The sequence below is a fragment of the Petromyzon marinus genome, chromosome 6, assembly GCF_048934315.1.
Source record: "Petromyzon marinus isolate PM22_M1 ecotype Great Lakes invasive population chromosome 6, UKy_Petmar_22M1.pri1.0, whole genome shotgun sequence".
Taxonomy (NCBI): domain Eukaryota; kingdom Metazoa; phylum Chordata; class Hyperoartia; order Petromyzontiformes; family Petromyzontidae; genus Petromyzon; species Petromyzon marinus.
Genome location: NC_133672.1, coordinates 8,270,105 through 8,294,148, shown reverse-complemented (window position 1 = coordinate 8,294,148; position 24,044 = coordinate 8,270,105). Strand labels below are relative to the sequence as shown.

The 24,044-nt window shown below is 48.3% G+C and overlaps 1 protein-coding gene across 1 annotated transcript; it reads right to left on the bottom strand.

The window, feature by feature from the left end:
* Positions 1-12,613: 12,613 nt before the first annotated feature.
* On the bottom strand, positions 12,614-22,711 carry ZFAND3 (zinc finger AN1-type containing 3). Its single transcript, XM_032948131.2, has 6 exons — positions 22,013-22,711; positions 19,471-19,511; positions 18,801-19,316; positions 18,399-18,458; positions 17,358-17,528; positions 12,614-15,730 (listed from the first exon to the last, which is right to left on the bottom strand). Exons 1-6 carry the CDS (start codon positions 22,081-22,083, stop codon positions 15,576-15,578), a joined length of 1,014 nt encoding a protein of 337 aa, XP_032804022.1. The 5' UTR covers positions 22,084-22,711; the 3' UTR covers positions 12,614-15,575.
* Positions 22,712-24,044: the final 1,333 nt, after the last annotated feature.

Below are 24,044 nucleotides of genomic sequence, written 5' to 3'. Positions count from 1 at the left end.
GAGCAGCGTGATTGTGATAGTAAGCAGCGTGATTGTGGTGGGGAGCAGTGTGATTGTGGTGGGGGGCAGTGTGATTGTGGTAGTGAGCAGCGTGATTGTGGTAGTAAGCAGTGTGATTGTGGTATTGAGCAGTGTGGTTGTGGTGGCATTCGGTGTGATTGTGGTGGGGAGCAGTGTGATTGTGGTGGCATTCGGTGTGATTGTGGTGGCATTCGGTGTGATTGTGGTTCTGTGTGGAGTGACCGTAATGCCCCCACTAATGACCGTGGGTCTCTTCACTGTAATTGCGGTGTGGGTTGACTGAGCGCGGAGCGGCTCATAATGGCATTGGTGGCTGTCGTCATCGTCATTGTTCGTGGAGGTGGCTGGGGTCATCACCATCAAATTCAAGTCCCCAAATCCCCTGTGTTCAATTAGCGACCGTTAATTAATTGTTTTCAAGTCTTCGCTTTACCTGCAGTATGGGTACATGAAATAACCCCAGATGTGATTTTTCCGAATAACATTTCACAATGATTTGTTTAAATCCACCTCCTTAAATAATCCTATTGGCACGGTTAGCTGCATAGGGTACGAAAAAGGTTCTACATACATACCTCTTAATAATTGATCATAATTAATCATTTTACTTATTTATCTAGGAAAGCAAGACTGAGTAATCAGACTTTTTTCAGAAGAGTACTGCTGAATGAGGCTTTTATTTTAAGATCTTCTCCACGAATTAATGACAATGTGTTTATTATTTACGTGGTAGGGAAGCGGAGCACATGGAGAAATCCCACGCACGCGAGGGAGCAACATTATGTCCCCGTACAGATGGAGACAGATGGCGATAAGTTAACTTGCTGTACCGCATTCACCTCGCGAGCACCACCTCGACGCTCTGGTGAAGGAAGTTTCACAACATCCGTGCGGCGATCCACCAACCCTCTCCTGCACTGTGCTGGATCACAGGCAGCCAGAAGGAGGAAAATGAGAAGGAGAAGAAACACAGCGGACATTTCGTGTGCGATCAGCGAGGCCCTCGGCGTTTGTGGTGGCGGCGGCGGCGACTGGCCACGCGTTTCCCCGCCCTCACCGCGGCACAGGCAAGGCCCTTGTTGGGGCGCGCGCTGATGTCACCAACGTAGAACATTTGAGGTCATTGCGGCAGCGCCCGTAGGGACCGTTGTGGGGTTTTTCGTTTTGTTTATACGTTTAGAAAACGACCTATTTTGGCTAAATATAGTGTCGACTTCACTAAATGAGCGTGTTTAGTCTGCGGGCCACATTTCTTCAATCGGCTGCTTTTGTGAGTGTTTTTTTAATTACACAAGATGTAGACTCAAACATATAAAACACAACATGACATGGCCCAGTTGGAGTTCGGTCCCCCGCTCGTTGCAGATGTTCCTGGTTCGAATCCGGTCAGCAGCCCCTGGTTATTACTGACTGCGGTCTGTGTATTAACCATTACGCGTCATTTGCAGCGGAGTGGATGTTGAAGATCCTTTCGAGAAATGAGTAGGCCATTGTGTGCCGGCACTATGGTCCAAACTTTCAGGTGCTGAGCCACCTTGTGCTGCACAGTGCCAGCTGCCACTTGGGGTGCTCTTTCGAATGTTTGAGATGTGATGTAAAGCGCTTATTGTGTGTAAAGTGCTCTCAGACGCCCCGAAGCACAGGGCACTCGATCAAAACAAATCATTACCATTATTAACATGTGACGGGGCTGGTGACGTGGTGGTTCCGGTGACCTTGGTACAATTCCTGGCCATGGCTAACGTCAGTGGAAGAGATTGATATCTAAACCAGTCCTCCGCCACCCACATCTCTCCCTCTTCACCAACCCACACTATCCAGCGGAGTGAAGTATGGTTCAACACCACCTATAACCATGGGAAGGCCATGATCCAGCAGTATAATGAAAAAGAGCTCATTATTAATTATAATGGCACATTATTAAAAGCAACTTATAGCTTTAAACATAGAAAAGTCGTGTTTAAAAAGATACTCTTTGGTTCCTCAGGTGGAAAATAATCCAGCAGTGGAGCTGCTGTGGAACTGCTGGATTATTTTTTCCGCCTGAGGACGACCGCTTGTGTTGCGATCGAAACGTCGTGATATATTATTATTTTTTCTACCCACGTGACTTTACCGAAAGAACCAAAGAGTATGGATTCCCGCAGTCACGAAAGCTTCAAATCAAGATTGTGTAAAAAGATGTTTATAAATAACTGTTTATGTAGCTACTGCTGGTGCTGTCTGCACCGGTGACCTCGTGCGGTGCAGTTGTTTTAGTTTTGGGGTCTATTGACTTCATTGCTGTACTTTAACTTAATTTTAGCTTTTCTCATTTTGGTGATGACTCAGGTCACTCTTGCAAATGAGACTCTCACCCGGTTAAAGCAAATAAACTGGAAACTCTTGTCCTGCGGACATTTGTGATTATGAGAAATGTCATCTCAGAAGGATTCGGTTTTTCCTTCTTCCCTGTTAGAGATTTTCAATAAAAGAAAAACAAGGGATTTGTTTATTTGCATAGTGACACCCTGTCATTCCAATTAGCCACATCCGCAGCTGCGTATTGATGAGCCCTAATTTAGCAACCGCCAATATTCCCAGTCGAAACACGGGCGAGGGCTGACCAAACAACACCTCCAACCCTGAACCCTGACCCCAAACTTGGCTAGCAGGTGGTGGGGGAGGGGGGACGAGGTCGCCCTTGCAGGAGGCAATGCATCAAGTGTCTGAGCGGGTCTGTGTTTCATCCCCTGGTTAGTAAGTGATACAACTACTATTTATTTGGTGATTCCTGTTGCGTTGTCATTGGCGCACAAACAACAAAAACACAATTGTCACTCACATGTGTGCTATGAATAAGGCCCATTGTCAGAAACGTCGCCTATTGTATATATGTTTGTCCTTTTAAGGCCAAGCACATACACAGTGTTATTGACCAATGTCTTCATTTAATGTGTCTACTCCTACTACGAGCGGATTCGATTTAATAACCAACAAAAAAAACTCAAATAATCGTGTCAATAATAACGCCGTGTTTGTGTGACATCCTCCGTGACCTCACGTAACTCCGATGGGGGGGGGGGGGGGAGTTCTGCACAAGCGACCGCTTAATTTATGGAGCGCTGAGTTGCGCAGTGCGAATTGAAAATACATAATTAACGCGCTCCGAGTCCCCAGAGGTAGCATCGTACACGTGTGTAGGCCTCTACAAATTCAACTGCACTGAGTCTCAAGCCTCCTTTTTCGTTCACGAGGGTCCTGCTACGTTGAATTTTTTGGCCCATTCACATAACGACATTTGTCAGTGCATATAAGCCGGAGAAATCACACACGGCAAGGCAAGTCGGTGACACTCGACACTCCCAATCACCTTGACCACCGCATACGAATAAAACATGTAATGCATTTTGGGATCCCCGTACCGGTTCAGATATCTTTCCAGCTGTTGCTCCCCCCCCCCCCACCGGCACTGCCCCCGCCCCACCGAAGATGTTTGAGCCGCCCACCGATTCACAGCTATTGTCGTGACGCCTTTGAAACCCCCCCCCCACCCCCCCGAGTCATTTGGTTGCCACACTGCGTTGGCAGTGGCGCGCACATTGCGTGGCAAATAACGCGTGGACGATCGCATCGGGTCTTTGTCGAACCAACGCAGTTCAGATGACTCCCGGGGGGGGGGGGTGGGGAGACCTCCTAATGGTTCGTGAGAACCCAGGTAACTGTAACGGCTGCAGGCGGAGGCCGCCGCTGCCGTGTCCCCGTTATGGATACTGTTGAGTCCGCCGCAGCAAGGAGCTCATCACGGCCGTGTCAGCGGCGCTGAGAAAACGCCACTGACACGAGGGGGGTTTTCAATTGGGATTTCAACCGCCCGCTGCGATGGAACCGGTTTCTCAAACGTTGATGGTCTCAGCACGATTACCAATGACTACACACAACCCATTAAGTTTAAATTGGGTCCTTCCTGAAATGCAGCTGATTTGGACTAAACGTGTATTTCATGTCTCTGTAATAGTTTGTTTTGGGGTTCTGGCTGTCCCCTGATGATGCAAGTTGTAATTACTGGCGAAACGTAGTACCAGAATGGTAAATGTTGTGGGTTTACTCTCCAACACACCGGTGTGCTGCACTAGTAACGAATTTGCTCGTTCTGTTTACGTGACAAACCTTACGGCGGGTTTAACGACACATTTATATTTACGCGATCTAACCCCCCAAAAAAACTCTATTATGGATAATGTTGGTCGCGAAAGCCTACGTGTTCAACGTCATGTCTCTGATTTGAACATGCTTGGCAGCGCGCGTGTAAAGAGTGGCGCTTCCTATTGCGCGATAGTGGCAACAATCGATTGTGGTTCGGTGAATTCTACTTCCCTGGCATGGCGTGATGTTTCACTGCTCAGTGTAATGCTATCGTGACACCGCATTGATGGCACTAAAGAGCGCAGCACCAATCCTTTAGACGACTTTTGGATTTATATTATCTCAGTAACGAAGATTCGACCTCGTGTTAGGCAGCCCGAGGCACGCATCATAGCTATGTCTCTGCAAGATAAGATATGTTTTACAAGGGTTATATTCTATTGTTGCGTGTGGCAGCAATATGTTCAGAGGCTCGATGCCAATGTAAAGGTCTGCTCGCCACGAAAAAATGTCTTCAGTCGAGGGTTCGTGTAGTTTTGCTGTTCCTCTATCCTTGAAGGAGCTCAATACCACAGTGGGTTTATTGTAAATTCCATAGTTTGGGGTGCATAGCCACAATCGCACTATTCTGGCTTGTGTCATTACATTTCCACTCATTAAAGAGATCTGCTCCTGTTGATGTTCTGTTGTGGTTCGTTGGTTTTGGGTGTCTACGAGGGTTGCGTCAATTGGTAAACCACGGTCATGTTACTAGCATACTCTACCATGAAGTGCAATGTGGATTGAGTTCATTAACATTGCCTCGAGTAAGGCTACGTGTTGTTTGTTCACACTTCGCTGATGGGCAGCATCTCTCTGTTTGTGTGGAGATTGGTGAGTGAGCCAGTGGACGGCTTCAGGACCAGCCACGTCGTGAACATCTCAGACGCTGCGGTGAACGATCGTAGAGGGCAGTGGCGCTGATGTGTGTTCCACGGTCTCAACAATGAGACAGACTCACAGGGAGCTTCACAGATTCACGTAGAGACCCATAGACTCACATAGATACTCACAGAGTCGCATAGACTCACACCCTTGGTGAATATCTGAGATACTGCCGGTGAATGTTCGGAGGGCAGTGGCGTTAATGTGCGATCCACGGGTTGAGATTGACAACTATGACAACTACGCCACTTACACTGTGAGTGGAACCATAGTCAGTGATGATTTTAAAATCGCCTTTTGGCGTCATCTTGTCGAGCACCAATAGGGTCATGGCTCAAAAGAAAGCCGTCCCTTGGTGTGGACCAATCAGTTTCAAGGACAATGCATATATGATCATAGTATGTTGCATTTTGACTGCAGGTATTATGGTTAATGCAGACATGAATCCTTGTAAAAAGGTTTCAGTTTTGTTGACAGAAAAAGGGGGAAAACCCCTATTTTTAGATTTTAAAATCGTTTCCTCTGTTTGTAATTCCATCGTTTTGTTGAAGCGTTTCATCCACTGGTATAGATTTGTTTCAAGTAAAAACATATACATATAGCCGAGTCGCTTGGCTTGCCTGCGAACGCCTGGGAATTCCCCAGGAGCTGGAGTCCGTTGGCAGGGAAAGAGAGGTGTGGACCGCCACTACTCAACATGCGGCCGCCACGACCCTCGCCAGGACAAGCGGATTGAGAAACTAACGAACGAGCGTGTGCATATATTAATTAATCCTACAATGAATCACAGTCACCGCGGTTGCTCCATGCGCGCGCGCACACACACGCCGAGGGACGCAATGATACAGTTTAAAAAAATATTGGAACGTAATCAAACGTGCAACACGCGCACTCACGCGCGTCTCGTGTGATGCACTCGGCGAGACAAAGCCGCGGCGAGACTCTTCACAAACACGGGGGTTGGACCGCATGCAGAGAGCTTGGTGGTGGGGTGGGGGGTGCTGGAGGGAGGGAAGCGAGCAGGGCGGGTGGGGGAAGAGAAACACGGGAGACGGAGAGACCGGAACAGCCGGGGACTACGCCACCGAGACCCAGGACCAAAAACAACAACAACAATCACTGCAACAGCGATGGGCTTCAAGGGGCAGCCAGGGCGGCAACCAGGTCAGCACAATCGAGTCCCAGGGCATCGTCATCGGTGGCGCCGACCACCTGGTGAACAGAAACAGCTGCCGCTGTTTAAACCTGGATGCCAATAGTCCGATTGACCAAATACATTTTTTTGTTACTTGTGTGTGGATATACGAAACGGAGAGCGAGTTGTTGAAATCACTTATTTGTCAGTGCATTAACAGCAGGGAAAGTAGTTGAAAGGGGTCCCTCTGTGTGTCATTAGCCCTATTCTTCGTAACCCGGCACCTGAGGTCCCTTCGGCCCCGTTGGCCACCGGCGCAGTTACACCGCCTGCACACTCCACGCTCGCGAGGGCCTCTCCGGCAGGGCTTCTGTCGCGACAGCGTGGGGAGGTGCAATGCTTGCGGCTCTGAGTGACCGGGCCGTGGTGGGGGGGGGGGGGTCGAAGGTTCAATTAGCGAACCCCAATTAATGAAGCAGCGGCTAGTGCTGCTGCTGGTGCGGTGTGGCACCAGAACAAACACGGGTCTCGAGTTGTTGAAGATCTTGTCAACTCTGCGTGTGTCTCTGCGTGTGTGTGTGGGGAGCGGTAGTGTAGAGGTTAACGCGCTGCGCTACGAACCCGGCGACCCGAGTTCGATTTCGGCTCACGGCCAACCCCAGTGACGATATAATCTGAGCCGTCCTGGGCCTCCCCTAGGTCGACTCAGCCTCGATTGAGTACACAAATGTGATGTGTAAAAACGTCGTCGTGCAGCCCTTCATGGGAGCTCGGCAACAGCACTTGCCCCAAACGTGTGTTTAGGCTATACGGGGTATCTTTGTATGTGTGCTCCACCGTAGTCTGCTGCGCCAAAGACACCATGAATAACATTTAACGCGCAGCATTTAAGATCCACGATTTGACTCTTGGGTCAGATCGCGTAGGCAAAAATGTGCGTCGTGAACTGTCCTCCACCCGACACGTTGACGACATCACACCAACTATTTAAGGCCCAAGACTGGAGGACGTTTTCGGCTAATTTGTTCAATGTGTGTGGCTCACTCTCCAACAACAACAACTACTACACCGGTGTGCTGAATCATACATTGCCGCGTCGCGATTCTATTAAATGACCGTGTCGGGTGGGTGAGGGTGTACGACGCACATTTTACTTACGCGATGAGCCCAAAACAATCGATTGACATGGTCGATGTGTGGAATTGTTCGGAATTACGTGACGCCGTTCATCAGGATTTTTCCTGATTTTCTTAACATCGTTATAATCAGACGTGTTCTATCCACCGCTGGATGCAGTGCCTGTGAAGGCCTTCCAGAGCCGCCGTCATCTTTCACGATCTTGCGATGCAACAATCCATCTTGCTCCCGTACACAAGCTGATTTAATAGCTCCATCTCCCTGGTGGACTTGTTGTCGGCTGGGTTCTCTCCTTTGGCTGCCACTCAACGTGAATGTAACCCTAGACACGTCACGTGGACTAAGACGAGGATCCCCTGTCGAGACTGTGGGGGCACCTGCGGCACACGACGGGATAGGTTTGCCGTCACCACACACGACCGCCTTTGTCTCCCTTGTGACAACTTTATGAATCGGCGGTGTCGGGTGGAGGAGGGTGAACAACACGCGCATGGGTTTTCTGTTTATTCGTCGTACAAGATACTAATTTGAGGCTGAGTGAACCTAGGACCGATTCAGATAATCGTCATTGGTTGCTGGCCATAAGCGGGAATTGAGCTCGGGCCGCCGGGTTCGAGAGCGAGCGAACACCGTGCCCGTTGCAAGTTGACATCAGTACTGCATTATTATGTATTATTATGATTATGTATTATTATGTATTATTACTGGACATTGGCGAGGTGTGTGCGCCGTTCCATTGTCGTTTAATTTCTGCCCAGGGTTCAGGTCAAGAGTTCGTTACGGTCAATGCCGTTGATGCCAACACATCTCGGTCATCGCTTCCTTCCTTTTGCCAGATCCCACAGCAGTAAGAGGCTGTCCATAAATGACGTCACGCACCTAGGGGGGGGGGAGTCAGACATTTGTGACGTGTGACGATGGGGGGGGGGGGGTGATAAATGTGACGTCACATCAAAATGTGCAACACGTTCTACTTAATTGAATAGACTTTTTAATAAATGTTTTCTCCTACAACATCAGAGTCCAGCGCCACATTAAATACGCACTACAATGACAATAGTTTAAAGCAATTTGAAGCATGTTTTATTTTGGGGGGGGGGCAGAGCTTTATGACGTCATATTCGAGGGGGGGGTCTGACTTTATGTGACGCCGTGTGACGAAGGGGGGGGGTAAAAAATCGTCCAAAATCGCGTGACGTCATTTATGGACTGCCCCCAAAACAGTCGGTGACCTCCTGACCTCCGAGGTATTCTATTTCCAAATTCTCACCCAATCCGGCTCTGGGATCAAATGAAAAACAAATAAAAATAACGAATTTAAATCTTCATGGCCTATAATTTAATCGGACTTTGAGACAAACGTAAGAGGACGTTGCACCTGCGGCTGCGAGGCTTGAGGGCCGCGGTGGCGAGGAGATATCATCTCCATCGCCTGGTGCGCAGAAGTTTGTGGGTTCGATACCGGACCCTGACGATGCCTGTGGTTGTATGTTCGGTGTCCACGTGTTTTCTCTCTTTCTCTGCGGTGGTCGCGTGGATTGTTCCTCCGGTTTTGACGCTCTCCTATATTTAGAAACCATGCTTGAATTTTTTTTGGCTGCGACTCTAAATTCGCACGTGCGATTATAAAGCCGTTTCGGGTATCTATTATGTGTGGCCCGTTCGCCTCTGAAAACAAATTAATAGCTCAGTGTGCTTTACTTTGGTAAATAAAATACTTAAGCTTACTTTTATTTGGACCCAAGTAATGCTATGCGCTTACAGCGCCATCACGCGACCAGTGCATGGGCCATCAAACTCAGATATCTCCTCCAAACCCACTCCAAACCCACCCATATACCTCTTGTATGGTGGGACGTGTAACACAACATCAATTAATATAGATTAATAAATAAGACTCGTTTTAGCTCACCACACGTGCAGCGGTGTGGATTTATTTGTATTCGTGGATGCTCTACCGGCTGCTGTGCATGATGTAGGTGGATTCTTGAGTGACAGGGCCGCGAGAGATGGTGACGGATAGACCACGCTTACTGATAATGATTCTTATTATGTGGTACATCATTAGAATATAAATTAGGCAATCGCTTAGAAAGTCAAAGTGATGTATTATTATTTTTTATTGGTGCTCATCTCCTTGTTGACAGCCTTGAGCCAGAGGTAGAAATTCCACGAACCTATTGCGAGGGTGAGTCTAACCACAGGACAACCACTATCGACTTCCCTCCAAAACGGTACCTATTTTATCGACCACGGAGGGATACTATACTGACCGCTGAGTCAACCCCCGTAGTTGACTCAACCCTCGCGGTTGACCCGCGGGGGTTGAACCAGCAGTGCCAAAGGTGTAATGGTTGGTACACTGAACGTGCAATCAAAAGGTCGTTGTTCATGATTCGATCTGCCGACGCGGCAGTTGTAACAATAGCGCATTGTGGCGTGGCCTGCTCGACACGGATAGACAGTGGACCTGCATGCAGATTGCGCGCGGTGGGGTAAATCGTGGGTGCGCCCACATCCTCCACGTGGCGTGAGCGAGCAATTTCAGGGCTGCGCCTTTACCTATCGACTCAGAAACGAGGGAAATCCGCGCATTCGTGACTTAAACCGTTTTCAGAATCAATTTCCGGGGGGTCCGACGGGAACCGATGTCTCCGACTCTTATCCACTCTATCTCTCTGGCCTCTCTATGTACTGTCAAGAAGGGTCGTTTGCCGAAACGTCGCTAATTATATACTTTGTGAAAGCCACACACACAGTGTTATTGGCTGTGTTTATTGAGTTTTTTTTTATTCTGGTATAGTCTTGTGATGAGAACCCGTCAGAGGGTCTCTGCAATGACCCAAAACATTTTCACAACTAGACGCTAGAGGTCGCTATCCGGCCGTCCATCAACACAACTGCAAGTGCGGTCACGCGTATCTTGGTTTTTAACCGGATCCATCTCGTCCAGTGGCACAGCTATCGGGAGTGCGCAGGTGGTGCAACTGCACCGAGTCACATGGTCCGTAGGGTCTCGTGTTGCCGGGCTACGTAGAAGACGGGGGGGAATTGGACTGGGGGCCCCAAGTTTATCCCTTGCCAACCACGCGACGCCACTCACATCATCACTATCAGACAGCCATTCATCTTCCATCTGTACGGAATAGGGTGTTGCAACCTCGCACGCGTGGGGGGTTTCTTTGGGTGCTCCGGTTTGCTCCCATATGCAAACACTCATTAATTGTCCGATAAAATCTTGATATTGAGAGGACCGCAGAGCTTGGGCTGAGGAATCTGGGCAGTGCCGATAAGCTCCACGCTACTTTTAAACAACTCCCACGGGCATGCCAACCTGCACTGCTTGGCGATGATTAAATAACCTCCACGACGCATACGGCGTGGGGTAAATTGGTTGACAAAGGGCTGCACGTGGACTTCATTGTTTCGTCGCTCAGTGGCAGGATTTAATTCCACCACTCTCACATCAGTCCCAAGACACGTTGTCATGAGGATGCTTGGTGAATTGTGTTTTCGTTGAATGTTTAGGGAGAGACAAGGCATGTTATTATGATGCCTCTATTGAACTTCATCTCATGCAAGATAACACTATGTAACACTATTTTTATTCCTGGGTAGTGTTATTTTCTAATTGCTTATGCCTCAAAGGTAGAGAAAATGGCTATAATTTCCCACAAACTTTGCTTTTGTGACCAGGACTTTATGTGAAGGAATGACACAAATGCACACGTTTTCTCATTGAAAATAGGTACATTTCAAAATATCACTGTCCTGGTCACAAAAGCAAAGTTTGTGGGTAATAATAGCCATTGTCTGTACTTTTGAGGCATAAGCAATTAGAAGATAATACTTACTACCCAGGAACAAAAATATATTTTAGTTTGTTACCCAGTGTAATGTTTGCAATGTTACATGCTCATGTAACATTTACGCGAATAGAAATAGGGGAACAAATTAGGACAGAACATTTTTAATTCGAATACAAATAAGATGGCAAAAAATCCACCTAACAAAAATCTCCTGCAACTACTTATAGCCAACTACAATTGTGACAGATCATCAATTCACTGGGATGGCGAAATGTGACAAGACCTATTAGACCAAAAATCATTCTCAGTCTCCTCGACCTTTCTGCTGCTTTCTATACCAAACACCCACTCCGTCCAGCTTGAGTACCCCATACCCAAGGAGGTGTCTTCAGCACAATCCTCTCCTGGTTCTGCTTTTACCTCTCAATCCGATCGTACGTTCCATACAAGGACTGTCTCTTTCCTCCTCTCAGAAACTCCCGTGCCATGGTGTCCCACGAGGTTCCATCCTTGGTCCCCTGCTCTTCTCAAGAAATCTCATCCCACTGGGCAAAATCATCTCCTGGTTTAATGTGAATCATCACCGCAACGCTGATGACACTCAGCTGTACATCGCGATTGACTCTATGGACCCCGCCTCGCTGTCCACTCTCAACATCCTCTGTTGATGCGGTCTGATCTTGGATTGGTTCTAACCTCCAGTTAAATATTGTAAAATTGAAGTACTCTTCATCAGTAAAAAAGTCCCCACTTCAGTTTGAGTGTGCACCTCCTAAACTCATGACACTGGCAGAGGACAAAACCGTAGCATTCTCAGTGATCCCAAGCTCTCATTCTGCTCCCACCATCTCATCCCTGCAGCAACTCATACCTCCATCCTCCCACCCCAGCTGCTGTCGAGACCCTCATCCCAGTCTTCATCCCGACTCGACTATTACAACGATCTCCTCTACGGCCTCCCATATCCATAATTACTAAACTCCAGATGATCCAAAATTCTGCTGCCAGACCTCTCGCTCACATACGTAAATTAGGCCACATCACCCAAATGACACCACCGTCTCCCAATCCAATCTCAAATTAGATTTAGGTTCGCACTCACCAGGTTCTAGATTATCCGTGTACTCAGCGCTGCCTACCTCTCCACTCTCATCTCACTCTACTCCCTTTCCGGCACTCCGTATGAGCCACCCACTCCCGGTCCAAGAAATCCATTAATCTGCATATGGTTCTGAATTTCTCAAACAAGTACGCCCCGTTTGGTTTAAAACCTTGAGATCAAGCTGCATTTAAGAACTATATAAATTTGACAGTTTAACGAGTATATGCATTGCTAATTAATCATCATAAACTGGTGGTGCGCATTATTGTAACTATTACATTGTTAAATCAGGACAACCAAATGCATTCGAACATACCTCATTCTTGCCCCGAGGTGTTCAAACCACACGTACGCCAACAATTTTGCATTTTAATGTTCAAGGTTTATTAGAGAGAAAAAAATTAGCACCTTCATAGCCACAGATCTATGTACAAATAGTTTAATATGTCAGTGTTTCGGCAAAGTAAACATGCAACCGAGAAGAACCTGCAAAGACCAAACTGTCATCGGATTATGCGTGCACGCACAGGGGCCTGGCCACCAACTGCAATTGCGCCAGCGGCATCGCCAACCAGAGTACAGACGGTGCAATTGCACCAGGGCCCATGGGCCAGAGGGGCCCAGTCGCCAGGCTATGAAGAGGGGAAGGCGGGGGAAGAAATTAGATAGGAGGGGGGGCATTTAATTTCCTTGCACCAGGGCCCGTGTTAACAGCACTACGTCACTTCTCTGCACACTCTTCCAAAGGCACCAGGAGGCCAGCAGAAGCAGCGCTCTCCGCAACATATCCTGGGTACCATTTCATATTCCCAAGCAACTACATATACATGCACCAGGTTTCCAATCAGAAGTCAGATAAACGACTCCACTGACACAAATTCAAACAATATTTCCCCGTCTACGCATTCACTGCGTGATGGATGCATTTATTTTGCGGACGGGATGTGTAAATGTTATGGTTTTGAGTGAGAAACATTTTAAAGGCAGTATGTATTGTTTTATTGTCCAACTGATTGTACAAATCCAATTTTACTCACTTTTTAGAGCAAAAAAAAAGCTAATTTGAAAACTCCGCTATGGACAGTAATCATCTTAAGATGGCACGGTCCTTAAAAGACACGCCCAAGTCAGAACCCTCCGCGTTTGTGTACTAATCATTGCTGGTAGGGGCAAGAGTATCTACATACATTTATTATCTAAACATCTGGGCTTTCCTTTTTTTTTTATTCGGCGACATTCATGACAAATAAACTATTTTTCCTCCTCTTTGGAGAGATGACATGAAAGTTGAGCTTTATGGCATTCAGAAAGTCACCTCGCAGAGGATCCAGCCGGTCAAAATGTAGACCGTTTAACTCCCAGCAAGGATTAACATCGATGAATGTTAATCAATTGTGTGCGACTGCTGCTGAAGTGTCAACATCTGACAAAAGTACAAACATTGTTCCAACCAAAATTGCTTTTTTTTAAAGTTGGCCGGTCTTGGTATTGAACGTAAAGTCTCCACTCCTCAAGTCTTAAACAAAGTTGTTCATCTTTGGAGTACAAAACGTTTCCTTGGCATACTTGATGTTGACGCGCGGAGTTATTGTACGGCTTATGTGTTTGTTGCAAGTCGAGGATTCGGCAAGAGACAACGGAAGAGTTAAATAAAGTGAGCTCCCCCACCAGGCCATCGGCCCCTCGTGTCTATTAACAGCTTTGGCAAAACATTTGCAGGCCAGGGGAGCACTTTACACCTGGGAAAGACAAACAGGGTGAGTAAAAGCAAAGAAAACGCTCCCGTTTGATAAAAAAAAATTGTGGAAACAAAATAAGTGAAATTATCCCTAAAATACTGTGTTATTCTCAAAGCTGTATTACAAGCAAGCAGGAGGATTATATGCTTCTTAGAAAACAAAGGGCTTTTTTTTTTACCAATCCTGACAATTTCAATGTTCTGACATTTAAAATATGCCCACCTGAATCATAAGATTATGGTATATATTTAAAGATCATATTCACCGTAAATTTCCCAAAGTTTACATTACCCCGATACCATTCCAGATTTAAGCAATTTATAAATATATTGGTATGGGAATAATCTAAAATAACGGTCAAGGAAACATACAAAAAAGGTCTAACGGACTGATAATGTCGAGCTATGTTAGTGATCTTATTTCTGGTATATATATACGTCTACAAAACATATTCATGAAAATTGCATTACCTGCTTTTCACCAAAAAATTCGTATACAATTCCTTTTGAGTCATCTTATCTGGCCAAATGCAGATCCGAGCAAACAAAACTTGGCTTACGGACCTCATCGGCTCCGAAGCATCGGGACAGAAGGAGTCACTTTGTGGTTTCAAGCTTAGTCTCAGACGATCAGTTTCAGGCCATGGGTTGGGCACAGCAGGTAGAGGGCGTTGGTGCCACGCCAGCCAATCGGCAAAATGAGGCATTTTACTTGTTGGGTCCCTGCAGATCGTAGAGAGAAAACTGTACAGGAAAAAGCCTACGATGTTCTAAGGGTGCACTTGAAATGTGCTTATTCACACATTTTTGGCTAAGCAACAGAATTACAAAATATATATACTTCCCACCACATATAATTGAGTTATTCCAGTATTCTGAGGGTGAACCATCCACATGGTAATTAGTTTGTTTGTTTTACCAGCCTTACTGCATAGGCACAAGATCAAATCCTGAAAATGTCACCGACTAAACTGTGCAAGCCATTTCAGTCACACTAGTTTAATGTGCAACAGTGGCCTGAAACCTGGTCTCCTGGAACTGAGTTCCAAGCCACTCGTCCTGAAGAAGTGGCCTTGCGTTCCCCACAACTACCACCGCCCTCTCCTCTAATAGCAGGAAGCTCCACCGGAGGACGTGTACACGCTTCCACCAATTAACAGCACGCGCCAAGCCGAGGTACGCTTAAATGTCAACGTATTTAATTGCCAGGGTACACACGCCTACCTGCCGACACATATCAAGCTCACTCTTACGTTCTAGCACATCCGAGGCAGGCACTCTTAAAACCTCCACGCCACGACCACTGCATCGTGGCAGTGGCGAATTGCTGCAGAAATAAACGTCACTATTTCGATCAATAGTAAAAAAAAAATTATATTGTACAAATAAGTAAATATCATATAGCCGAGCTTTTATTTTAGCTTAACAATAACCAATCACAGCTGAAATCATCGTACAACTGAACTTTTTTTTTTAAGATTCGACGCATCCCCCAAGGTCGGCCCGTTGTTTGCAGTAAGGAGAGAAAGCTGAGTGGCGCTTGTTGAAACCAAAAGTTTTTCGTCGCTGCACAGCGGCACGCTCTCAACAGCACTCCTCGCCGATGCGGTGGAAGGACCGGCCCACCTTCTTGTCCAGCTTGACCATCTTCTGCAGGGCCTCCTGCCGCCCGTGGCCCATGTGATCGTAGGTGCACGCGTGCTGCTCCGGCAGGCGGTGCAGGCTGCAGAACACGAACCCTGAGGGGCCGGAAGGGATAGGGCAACACGGCATCAAGTTTCCGAGCTCGGCAGCACTGCCGGCTCAGTCTCTGGTTTGCCTTTCGGTTCTGGGATTATCAGTAATGATAAAAACTTGGGTAACTGGCATTTCCAAGGCAACTAACCTAATTAATGACCCCGATTACATTCGAGAATAGCACGTACATACATTTGTGCTCTAGCCTCAAAAATAGATTTGGTGGTAGAAATCATGCAAAATGTCAGCTTTAACTCTTTCACCGATGTCAAGGTATACCAAGCGTGTATTTTTCTATTCACACATACAGTGCTTACCGGCATTGCTTAAAGTTCCCCTGGAAAAAATATTCAATGAATGTCAGTAAATTAATTAACCAAAGTGGCTTCCGCAAATTTTATCCATTTATTATGCAACAGAAACAATATATAATTGTACAGCTGTCTCCATCAGCACTGCGACAGAGTTATTTTCTTTTTATCAGTCGTGATAAAAAAATGCTTGAGTGAATCAGTACAGAGACATAGGCTAGTTCTAGCAAAGTGCTGCTTGGGCTGCTACATGGAAATTTGGTTACCAGAGCACATGGAGTCTCTTGGTATCCCAGACTGCGTAAAGACCACTGTGGCGCTGTTTGGACTGTGCGGTGCCACCAGCTGTACAATTTATGTATGGGGGCATGGAGCACATGGCTTTTGTCTGCCACTGTGATGGCAAAGCGACTGATAAAGGTCAGCCTCGACCGAGCACGTCCCACTAATCACAATCACCTACGGGAACGTGTCATAGCAACTACAGCATCCACGCACTGCAATTAACAAAAAAGGGGTTTCAATCCTGGAGGTGGATAACGCTGTTCGCCAGGTTGACGCGAGTAATAACCCACAACGCGTTGTGCCCAACGAAGAAGGCGCGCGGTGTTACGTTTGTGGAGGTAACAATGTACGCCGCTGGTTTTTCAGTTTTTGGCGACGTGTCCAGGAGGCTTAAATGGGAAAAATGGAACGAGGTGGTCGTAACGTGGAATCCATGGAGCATCCCAGGAGAATTGGTCTGGTGACAGTCGGGCGCTGGAGCATCATTACTCAATGTCGCTGTGTTACAAATTATTAATTAAACACCTACACTTTTGTCGCCTCGACTTGTAAAGCCCGAATTCAAAAGCCGGCCAAGCCACGGCCAATTGTCACTGATGATGCCACTTAAACGTAGCCGAGTAGTATGCACATAAACGCAAGTACTGTCCCATCCATTTGACTGTCAAGCTAATGGCAAAGCCGTTCTGTTTTTAATAAATTATTGTTTTGGTCTCATATCAACCTTTGTGTGGGTAGTTTCTCGTTTTTCTGTAGCTCATGTTGTCGACTCCATTAGCTTTAATATACCAGTAGCAGCATATATTCCGCCAAGACTGCAATTCTCACATGCGCAATCCAAAGCATGTTCCATAAATACAAAACGATATTTGAAATCGCATTTACATATGGTTACATGTCCAACAAGCACGAGCCCCCATATCCCTCTTCATACCCCCCCCAACCACCCCATGAAGCCGATGGTGGCCTCTGTGGCAACCCTCCATGGTGGCGCCCCTGGTGACCCAGACTTGTTGTGACCCCTGAGACATACCACAGCGGCACAAGCCCAGCTCCTGCTGCACAAGCTCCAGGCGGGCTCGGCACGTGAAGCAGCGGCGCTTGTTCTTTTGCTTGGCCCTGCCCTTCTCCTCCTCATCCTCGTCCTTGTCTCCGCAAGTCTTCTTGGCTGGGGAATCGCTGCCTGACTCGCCGTCAACACAGTCTGCAGCCAGCGCAGGAAACACGAGCGTTCGTCGCCTTCAACACAGCGCACCTTCAACACTGAACTCACCGTGTGCGTCGCTTAAAACGAGATATAACACAAACATAAACAAACAGCTCTCTTCTCACTGCGTAGAGTGTCGTGGTTGTGCTAGATAGCTCTCCGACGTGTTTTTGGGTCGTACCATGTTGTCCAACGTTTCGCGCCATGTGCTGGGAGTGTCATCACGCCAAACAACGCATTGTACAACGTAAAACAAGTGGCAGAGATCGTGTAGATATCCACCCAGCCCGTCTTCCGGGGCTGCTTTAACACAGGTTTGAAGCTTCGTAAATGAGAATAAGAGATTTGAATGTTACGGAGAAAGGGAGACGTTACAGCCTGAGTGTAATCGGTCCCGTGTATTTTAGTCAATGCGGTAACGCCACAAGAGGGCTGGGACAAAGCACTCGACTGGTTCTATAGTCTCCACCGTCAAAGAAGAACTCACTGTAAACAATCAGTGACACAACCTAGATAATTTTCCTTTACTTTAAATGGTGTGTACAATAAACAAGAGGCGTGTATCTATATGTAGTTTATAGTCGGTTCTATAAACGTGTACATAAAAATGGTATAACGTGAACGCACAAGTAAACGATGTCAACAACAACAAACTCGAAACAACACCGATCTATAAAACAAACGTAATAACTGACCATTTTAAATAACCTCAAACATAAAAAATGCTGCTCGATGTAAAACGGGCTTTGTGTGCAAGTTTAACTATCCATCTGCAATACAGGCACCATGCCACAGAGTTATCCACGTGGAAATCATCATCAGAACCTGCCTGCCTCCCCATGTGTGCTCGCACAAAGGCGACATTACCTGGGTCATGAAGTCTCTTCAAAGGGATGTCACGCAATCTGGAGACAGGGCTCTCCGTCTCTGTCAGGCACAAGAGGCGCACACACAATTAAAATTAGATACTTGTAATGTTCTGCAGGGTCAGTGGGCGAAACAATGCAAATGCAAAGTAATTGTGGTTCATGGTGAACCAGAGTGTTCGCTTTCATCAATTCGTTAAACTATGTACAGCAAAGCTACCGGGTTTACGTGCAGCAATTCACACCCCATCCCAGCGAACTGATGAACTATCACAGTTGCAACAGGCAATCCTTTGTCGTATAATTTTTACTGTCACGACGAATCGATGCATCATTGCACGCGCAAAAGCCGCAACAGCTACTCCTTTGCGATTGTAATTTTGAATTCACCGCCAGCACCAACCTCTGGAGTCCTGGTTTGTGGAACGGCTGGATGGTGACATCGAGGTGGAACTTCCTGCTTCGGGCTCCCTCGATGGTGCAGGCTGCGGTTCCCGGGGTGGACTCACGCGCTCCAGCTCTGCGCTGGAGATTAGCGCGATCTCCGCGACGGGCGCCAATAGGCGAGACGAAGGCGCTGGCAGGGAAGAGGGGGCAGCCCCCGTTGCCTCTTCGCTAGCGGTACTCGCCCCCTCACATGGCTTCGGGGCGGGACACGGCTGCAGTTGGGCGCAAGGCTGCGCATGCGTCGTCTCGGCTGTAGCAGTGGCGGTGATGCTGGCGCCGGCTGGAGAGGCCGGGGCATCGGCCACGTCCGTAACGGTCGCCAGCTGCGGTGCGCAGGCTGTGCCACCACGGCAGGGCAGGTTAGGGGAACCTTGCAGCTCCGTGGGCAAAGCGCTGGAATCGCTGGCGCCACCGTCGCCCAGCGTAGGCGCCATCGATGAGCTGCCCTCGCCATCCCTGCTCTTCAAGTAGTCTGGTGTTAAACCAGACAGCGCGAGGGAACGGGGCGAGAGATAGAGCAGGGTGAAAAATTACAGGTTAAACACCATGTCGCGATTTGTCGTGAGCAGGCAAGCATGTCAAATTGTGAGTACTGCACAGATCGCAGTGATGGTTATGTCACCTACCAGCGAAGCATTTGGAGCACAGATTCATTGTCTTGGTAGATCTGGACATAAAAGATAAAAAGAAAAATACATAAAATGAATAAGAGTTGGCCAGTACACCTATAGGCAAGTGATATTTTAGCATCGACTGAAATAGCTCCTCATTCAGGTTGTTTCATGCTTCTGTAGATGAAACAAAGAACATACTCTATGTCACAGTGGCACTCCTCTACCCCCTACATGTCACCATGGCAAATATTGACTTTTACTTTTGGTTGGTAGGTTCCAGTTGTGCGAGCTGTGTGTCAAGAGTGTGTATGCACATGTGTGTCCAGGTGTGAATATGACCCATCTGTCCTTCCCAAATCCTGCAGTGTGGCGGCCACCCACCCTCCTCAACCACTCACTTCCTCACTCATCCACTCACCTCCTCACTCACCCATGCTTTCGCTCACCTACTCATTCACTCAACGACCTCCACCACTTACCCACACCTCAAATTATTCACCAACTGACTCTCTGACCCAACACAAACCTTAACCAAACACCCACCAACCAAACAAGTCACTCACTTCAACAACTTGGGAAAACAAACATTAATTAACCCACTCACTCACCAAACCACTCAGCCCACCCATTGACCTCATTCAATTGCATCCCTACATCATCCTCTATCTTATACTCACCAATCCATCCACCACACATACGGCAACCCATTTACTCACTTATGTCTCCCACTTATTCATACAAGCCCTCATCCACCCACCCCCTAACCCATCCACCTATCCAGACAATCATTGCACACCAACTACACAGCCAACCAACCAGCCACTCCTGCACCATGCCACCTAACCAGCCGACTCACCGACTCAGCAACGAGTCCAACTCACACAACCACTCACCTCACCCAAACAATAAGTGACCCAGCGACTCACTCACATCCACTCAGCTAGTCACGTATAGTCTTCCAGCCACTCCCTACCTCACTCACCTACCAAACCACTCACTCACCCACCTACCCAGCCACTTGCTCGACCACTCACCTACAGAGTAAAAAAAACTCACCCGTACACCGACTCAACCAACCACTCAGCCACCCTGCCACACAACTCACCCATCCTGCAAATAGCACACCCACCCACCCGGCCGGCCACTTGGGTAATAACTCAGCCACCATTCCACTCAGCCACATAGCCACTCGCACAGCCAGCAGGCAACTCACCACAGCAGCCCCCCCAGCCGAGCGGCCACCACCCCGCTTCAGCCATAGCGTCCGGCACTCATGACACATCAAGAGCACGCCCATTCGGGGAAGGAAAAAATAAAAAATAAATAAAACCATAACTCAAAACAAAAATCTTAAAGCCCCAACGCGACGTGAAGAACCCCGCCAGCCCGCCCGTCTGCGCGCTCTGGGAGTGTGCTAGGAGTATATTACGTACAGACAGGTGTGTAACACAAGTGTGTTGTAGAGTTTACACACAAGCGTGGGCTCGTTGTCAGTGTAGTCGAGCCATTTAAAAAAAAGATTTATTTGTTTAATTGTTAACACGGTGATGGATCTCTCCCAACCCCCGCCTAACAGCCCTGCCCCGGCGCCTCCATCACGCAAGCAACAACACCCACACGCAGTACAAACAACACTCGGCACACTCGTAATGAGCCACATTTAACAAATAGCAGTGCCTCGGGAGATAATGGAAGCCAGGCCCAGCAAGGCTTTACGAGACGGGAATGTCGAAGGTACACGTTAAGAGGTGCGGTGTCGACGCACACGCGAGATATGTAAGCATGTTGTACTGTACTCTGGCGCACGCACGCACACAAAGTGATTGTGTAGAATTATTTACAGCAGGGTGTTGTGCACAAGGGGGCGAGATGGCGATGGGCCGACTGGGATACGGGGCAATACATCACAGGACCAGAAGCAGGGCTGGGAGGGAGAAACTCTAAGGGAGATGAGCGGCCACCCGGCGGGGAAGGGGGACACGGGGCCCGAGCCCAACCAACTCGGCCCGACCTTACGGGACCCAGGCCTGACCTCGGGCCCGACCAGCAAGGGGCAAGGGCCACGCCACAAAACGATCAGACCTTGGCGTCTCAACACACCAAGCCACGTTCTATACTACCGAAACCGAGGGCGCACAAATCATGACCCAACCCAAGCTCGACCATATTAAAATACTCGAGCAGACCAGCTTGACCTTACCCCCCAGCTAGGCCCGGCCCGACCCGCCCCAGCCTCACGTTGCCAGTCTGCCCCCACGAAACCCGAACCAGTCTCCCACCGTCCCGGCCCAACAATAGCCGCACACGGGCCCCATCGTCCCGGTACAGCCATGGCCTCGCTCCCCATCTCGATCCGACTACATACAAACCGATCTCACCCACCACCACCACTACACCGTACCCCCAAACAACCAGGCCAACTCCATCGAGACGTAAACCCAACCGGAGTCAGCTCGACCCAGAACCGATCCGACTTGACGAGATCCACTCCGATCACCCCCACCACCCACCCCGCCGTGGGTGCGGGTCGAGCCGACCCGGACCCTTCGCTCACCCCCAGAAGCCGCAGCGGCAGCGCGGCTGACAACGCGGGGCCTCGCTGCCCTCGCTCCCGGTGTCGCCCATGGCGGCTCCTCGGAACCTCTCCCTCGGATTCCTCTCCTCTCGGTGCCGCTCCTGCTTCGTCTCCCCGCTGTTGCTGCCCTCGTCCTCGCCTGCGCGTCTCCTCCTGGCACTGTCCTCCTCCTCTCTTCTCGTCCGTCACGAAAGCAGAACCCCCCCCCACCCGTACACGACGCTTTTATGTGGGCGTGTGCGAGCCTACGAGGCTCTACAAGAGGCTCGAATACCACTCCTTGGCTTTGACGACGACGACGTCTGTGGTGGTGATGATGATGATACTAGTGGTGATGATGGTTACTGGTGGTGGTGATGGTGGTGATGATGGGAGCAGCTCGGCCGCGTTAAATGGCGGCCGGAGCTGCGGGTAGGGCGAGGGTTAAAGGCGATGGCTGAAGCGAAGCGGGGTCGGCGCGGGCCAGCGGATAGCGACGGGGAAGGGACGAGGGAAGGAGATGTAGGGGGGGGGAGTAAGGGTGGGGGGGGCCTTCAGGGGGAGGGGGGGGAAGCGGACGCGCACGCAGAGAGACAAAGGCGGCTGTGTGAAGGGAGTCGGAGTGACGCGGAGTAGCAGAGGCCGGCGAGTGCGGCCGAGAGTCGGGGCCGCTAGCCCCGCTGTCAGCGCTGACGGCTCTCATCAGCTGGCGGGCGCTGCCACTGCGATCGAGAGGCGTGGGGGGGGATTTGTAAAACATCCGTCAATTATTACGCATAATTTAAACAAGAGAAGCGGTATTTTTAGTCGCCTGTACACAACATGTTAATATTGTTTTCTTATTAATCGCCACGTGGAGTTTAGGTCTTGTTGAAATGTGGGGTAGGTTGTGTGGCGAGATGGGAGGTGTCGCCCATTCCCCCCCCCCACGCGTGGAGTGGACGAGTCCGAGAAGGGGCCTTTATCGCGTTGTTGCGACGCTGCGTGCGTAATGAATGGGTGTGCGTCGCGTGTGTGTGTGCGTGTATTTGTCTTTGTGTGTGTTCACGAATACGTGTGATGTGCGCCTGTGTGTGTGCCTATGAACAAGTGTATTGTCATGTTGTATTATCTCTGTGCGTCTGTGGGTGCATTCCTCTTGGCGTCTATGAGCATGTGTTACGGTGTGTGTGTGTGTGCGTGTCTCCGAGTACGTGTGATGGTGTGTGTCTTGTTTTCTATGGATGTGCATTCGTGTAATGAATGTACATTGCTGTACACGCGTGTCTATGACTACGTGTATTGGTGTGTGTCTCTACGTTTCTCTTTGTGTTTGTTGGTGTCTTGTCTGTGTGCTGGTGTGTCTATTTGTGTATATGTACGTGTACATATTCTCTGTTTTAAAAAAAACACACTAATATGGCTTGCCATGTTACGGCACTAAAGAAGTCATTCTGATGATTTATGTCTCTGAATGTGTATGAGTGTGTGTTGGTATGTCTGTGTGTATTGGTATTTGCTTATGTAAATAATGTATGGCTGTGTAATTAGTTGTTTTTGTCTCTGTACGTGTAATAGTATTTTTCTCTGCATATGAATACATATTGTTTGTATCGTTAATATGCATGTGTCTGTATCATAGTGGTGTGTCTAGATATGTGTTAATCATTTTGTCTCTTTATATCCATGTATTTATTGGATGTGTATTGGTTTGTATAAAGTATTGTTCTGTCTATAAGTAAGTGTATGGTTTGTGTGTGTACATATTTTGTGTATCTGTATGGGTGTATTATCTTGGTATGTCTAAATTTGTGTCTCTGTGCATCTGTGGGTAAGTGTATGGTGTGTGTTGTCTCTGGGTGTTTGTGTGTAGATTGTTGCATTGTCTTGGTGTGTCCATGTTTTGTATTGGTGTGTCTTTTCCAGTATCTCTTTGTTGGCTACAATTGTATTTTGATGTTTTATAAATCCACATTGTCCATGATAGGTGAACTTTGAAGCCATGTGAAGGAACCCTGCCAAAAGGCCATAGGGGCAGATGTAGCTGTGAGGG